The sequence below is a fragment of the Rhagoletis pomonella genome, unplaced genomic scaffold (assembly GCF_013731165.1).
Source record: "Rhagoletis pomonella isolate Grant_MI unplaced genomic scaffold, Rhpom_1.0 Rhpom_scaffold_20671, whole genome shotgun sequence".
NCBI classification, from domain to species: Eukaryota; Metazoa; Arthropoda; class Insecta; order Diptera; family Tephritidae; genus Rhagoletis; species Rhagoletis pomonella.
This window is the reverse complement of record NW_023479186.1, coordinates 382-2,435: the sequence shown is the minus strand read 5'-3', so window position 1 is coordinate 2,435 and position 2,054 is coordinate 382. Positions and strand designations below refer to the sequence as shown.

The window sequence follows — 2,054 nt, the reverse complement described above, 5'->3', positions numbered from 1 at the left end:
ATAATAATAATAATAATAGATTGGCCCTTACACATATGTTAGTGTTTGGCCGAGCTTCTCCTCCGATTTGTGGCGTGCGCCTTGATGTTGTCACACAAATATATACTTGTATATATATATAATTCACACAACACTGCAAACAACTATGTAAGTATGTCCCCCTTTTGTTGTTATAAAGACTTTATTTTTAGATTAATATACAAAGTTACACGAAAGTGCAGGACATTTGGAACATCAGCTTCACTAAAACTACAGTTTACTCTACATACATACATATGTCTCTCGAAAAGTAAAACTTATAAAAAAAATCAATGACTTGAAAACACCTACACCTATCTAATGAGAAACGAAATCATTGCGAACATTTATGCGAAAGAGGGAGAGGGGCCATCGCTATTCGATATAATCATGCGATCGAAAGCGGCCGCGCGCAAACTTAATCAAGGTAAGGAAAAAGATGAAACACGCTGCATACATATATACGGGGGTGGTCCCAGAAGTACCCGGCCTAACCTAGAGATGGCGTCAGTTGTTTGAAAAATATCACTGTATTAAAAAGTACACAATCTGTAAAGCATATGTTTCAAGTTTGAAGGCGCCACTTTGTTTAGTACACTGAGAAAAAAACGCATTATAAAAATGAAAATTTTTTATTTGATTACCGTCTAAAAATGTTCGTGTTTAAATCGAGTGAAAAGTGAATATTTCCATTATACATAAGCTACGTATAATGGAAATATTCAATTCAAATATGCCCCTATCACGTTTATCAGTACAAATGCACTAATCGTGCGCTGTGATATTGATTCAAACTCAACATTTGAAAATACATTTACATGTATGGCTGTAGCTGAGTGTGCAAAGACGCTTGATACGATTGGGTGCTGCCAAGAGGGTCCGGGTTCAATTACCATCAGACGGACATAAACAATTTTTTTTTCTTCTTCTTAATTACGAAAAAGCATCTGTGCACTTCACAACGAAATCTTTTATAACGTACATACTCAAATTTAAAACAAGTTGGGTTGGTGCTCTTTCATATGCGTATTTTTTTTAATTTAGTACATTTTTTTTTAATTCTAAATTTTTTTCCCTCAGTGTATTTGTTTGGCAGCCGTCAATAGTGAACGTTTTCAGTAAATTTGTAAAAATGGAGAAAAGTGGTCATCGTTTCGTGATACAATACTTTTATTTGAAAGGTCTCAGCCCATCCAATATAAAAGCTGAAATGGATTCTACTTTGGCCGAGTCTGCCCCTTCGTTTACAGCAGTAAAATATTGGGTAGCAGAGTTTAAACGAGGCCGTTCGAGCTGCCAAGACGAGCATCGCAGTGGTCGACCAAATGAGGTGACGACTCCAGAAATGGTCAAGAAAATCCACAAAGCGGTAATGAATGCTCGTCGACTGAAAGCACGCGAGGTAGCAGATATAGTAGGCATTTCAAAAAGTATATTATCTAAAGATTTGGAAATGAGAATGCTGTGTGCAAGATGGGTGCCGCGTTTGTTCACACTCGACCAAAAACAGTGTCGTGAAGAGGTTTCAATTAAGTGTTTAGCGAATTAATGAATTAATGTTTGAATTGCTACCTCATGCACCCTTTTCGCCAGATTTAGCCCTCTCGGACTATTTTCTTTATATTCGTTATCTTTACCACCTTTTAAATTAGAATAAACGGATATAAAAAATTTAAAGTTATTTACTTTTTTCACGAATAACTACATAAAAGTGTAAGTCTTTGCTATATGCCAAAAAACCGTTTGCCATAGTGTTGCTTAAATACTAAATTTAAAGAAAGTAAATAAGGATGCACATTGAAAAAAGTATATTTATTTTGCATATCAAAGCTAGCTAATTTCGTAAAGCTTGTTAAATAAAAGGATAAACAAATTAAAAGGAAAATCGCATCTTAAATAATTATTTAACTTTTTTTAATACAAAATAATTACTTTTTAAAACGAGTGCATCACATTAAGCGTGTAAACCAAAATCGACGCACAAAAACATATAAAACAGCAAAAAGTACGTCCGTAGAAATCGATCTGTGTGTACC

General features: G+C 34.6%; 1 protein-coding gene across 1 annotated transcript; it reads left to right on the top strand.

Annotated features, from left to right (window-relative positions):
- Positions 1-1,114: 1,114 nt before the first annotated feature.
- On the top strand, positions 1,115-1,567 carry LOC118732463 (histone-lysine N-methyltransferase SETMAR-like; the record flags this gene model as incomplete). Its single annotated transcript, XM_036461596.1, has 1 exon — positions 1,115-1,567. A coding segment is annotated over one exon (453 nt), but the record flags the coding sequence as incomplete, so codon positions are not given.
- Between the last annotated feature and the right edge of the window lie 487 nt (positions 1,568-2,054).